Source organism: Syngnathus typhle, linkage group LG1 (assembly GCF_033458585.1).
Source record: "Syngnathus typhle isolate RoL2023-S1 ecotype Sweden linkage group LG1, RoL_Styp_1.0, whole genome shotgun sequence".
Lineage (NCBI taxonomy): Eukaryota > Metazoa > Chordata > Actinopteri > Syngnathiformes > Syngnathidae > Syngnathus > Syngnathus typhle.
The window spans coordinates 9,457,501-9,459,854 of NC_083738.1; the positions used below are offsets into that span (position 1 = coordinate 9,457,501).

Here is a 2,354-nt window from a genome sequence, read left to right on the forward strand (position 1 = left end):
GCAGACACACTCCAGCTAGCATCCCTCCCCACACCCATCACCGTCGCAACACTCTTGCCTCCCTTCATCTCTACCAGCTCCCCTTTTCTCGTTTCCTCCCCATCAATGGAGCGCTGGTACTCCACAGTAGCAGCCCAGAGTAAGGAGGGGTAGGAATGGGAAGCACATAAGCGGCATGACTGGAACAAACACTAAGAGGGATAAGCTGTGGTGAAACGCTTTTCACCGTGGGGCTACGCGAGGCGCCGAACACGCTTCGCCACACACAGGGGTGCGAAAAACGACACTGGCCATGATGCTAGATAATTGCTTCCCATTTAGTCGTGCGCCCAGTAGCGTCAGACAAAAATAGCGTGTGTCGCTGTACGGTAAATGTGCAGGGAAGCATGGGAAGTGGATGGTGCTGCTCTGGTGGATCAATATCGCAGAATGGACAACATCCCGGTTGCACAGCCTCTCTTTTTCTACCTCAGTCTATCATTCCAGGCATGTAGCCTTATCACCTCAATCAGTCTGGACTCAATCACCTCTCACAGCCGATATCGCCTATAGCCTGTGTGTGTGTGTGTGTCTCTTCCCCACACATGTAGTTGGGAGGTAGGTGATAATCCCAAGAATGGCTTGAACGTTTACACAAGGCCTAACTGTTGTTTCTTCACACTACAGTGTTACCTGCATCACATCTGCAAGCTTGGCCCATCACTCCCCTCAAAGAAGCCACCCTTAAACCCTCCCGAGGCAATAATGTGCAATATTAGACTTCACAGGCATCCATATATAGTCCAACAATGGCTCCAGTGGCACTTTACGGAAATTTACCATAGCAAGACGTCAAGACCGAATCCCGGGAGAGAGGATCCACACGTCTGGGATGTGTGTGTGTTCTCCCCACCAACCCTTACAACAATTATACCATCCTCGTTATCATCAGTGCAGGATGCTTCTATGAGCAGCGTGTTGCTCTGCTGCACAATCAAAGTCACGGAATAATCATCATGCAATGCAGGTCAGATGGAACACAAGTTGTCAATTTGTCAAGATTCCCTCCCGGGCTTGTGGAACATGTGCCATGCAAAGCTTACATTTCATAACAACAGCCTGCCATGCATCCATCACCCCACGCACACAAGCCCTCGGTACTCCATTTGCAGCTTGGCTTCACATCAAGGTGAGATGGGGGGGGCGATTCATGAGGGATGATAATGATGCACCTAAGCCAAGAGAACAACATTCAAGTTGAAGCCTTGTGAACCACTGCAGTGCAGTACTGTACCCAGCCAGGTGCTCCTACAAGCCTGCTGAGAGCCCTCACACGCTGGGTAACTGATCAACCACACATACAAACACAGATCAGCTTGCACGAGCACAGACAGGACAGAAATAGAAGAGGGAGGAAAAAGAAGAGAAGGTGCGTGAGGGGTGCCTCGCTTCTACTCACCAGCACTGGCAGAACACAGCAGAGACACCAGGAGCACAATCACCAGCGTCAGAATCTTCACATTCATTTCTGCACTCCCCTCTGGCTCGCCGCTCGTCGCTCGCTGATATACTGTAGTGCTGTGTGTGTGTATGTGTGTGTGTTTGTGTGTGTGTGGATGGGAGGGAGGAGAGAGAGAGAGAGAGAGAGAGAGAGAGAGTGCAAGTGAGAGAGAATGAAAGAGACTGTTTGCTCTGTGTGTGTGTGTGTATAAGAAATGAGTGTTGTCTAAATGTGTGTTTGTGTGTTATATGTGACAGCTCCACTCCAATGACTGGAGGCACGTCTCTATCCAAGCTCCCCCACAGTGTGTGTCAGAAAATGAGCAGCCAAGTTCAGTGGAGCTGTGAGTGTCTCTGGAAGTCCTGCACTCCTCGGATAAGGAGGCTGTCTGGTCATGTGGCTTATGTATCTCGGAGCCACTAGGTCACAGAAAAGCCACCTCCCCCCAAAGTCAGTAAGTGTGCATGGACTGGGAGTTGCCAAAAAGAGAGGGAGGGGTGTGAAGAAGAAGAAACGGGAGCATGGGGGTGTGTGCAGGTTTATGATAATAGCCCAACAGATGCTCTTGTTGAAAACTCTTTTGAAATTGCAAAGCAGGTTGACATGCCAGGAATTTGGGGGAATCCAAATAAGCGCTAATAGCGGATGAAAGAAGGAAGGGTAGGTGCGAGATGAGCTTCCTGCTTTTGTATCTCGAACCCTCGCTCCATTCTATCAACGGCGCGCCTCGGGCTAAATCGGTATGGATGGCTTAAATCACCAAGCACTGTTTGAAGTCGGCCTCCGTGACACTTGGGGAGTCACTGCAGGAAAAAACGTATCAATTATTGACCGCCACCTCCTTAAACCAATCATTTTTTGACATTGGGGATAT

At 49.9% G+C, this 2,354-nt stretch overlaps 1 protein-coding gene across 1 annotated transcript in view; it reads right to left on the minus strand.

Moving 5' to 3' along the window:
• apln (apelin) overlaps positions 1-1,879 on the minus strand; it is a 21,316-nt gene extending 19,437 nt beyond the window's left edge. The window contains exon 1 of the mRNA XM_061284429.1: positions 1,439-1,879. Coding sequence (XP_061140413.1) covers positions 1,439-1,505 — 67 coding nt within the window. The 5' untranslated portion in view covers positions 1,506-1,879. The remainder of the gene's footprint in view (positions 1-1,438) is intronic.
• Between the last annotated feature and the right edge of the window lie 475 nt (positions 1,880-2,354).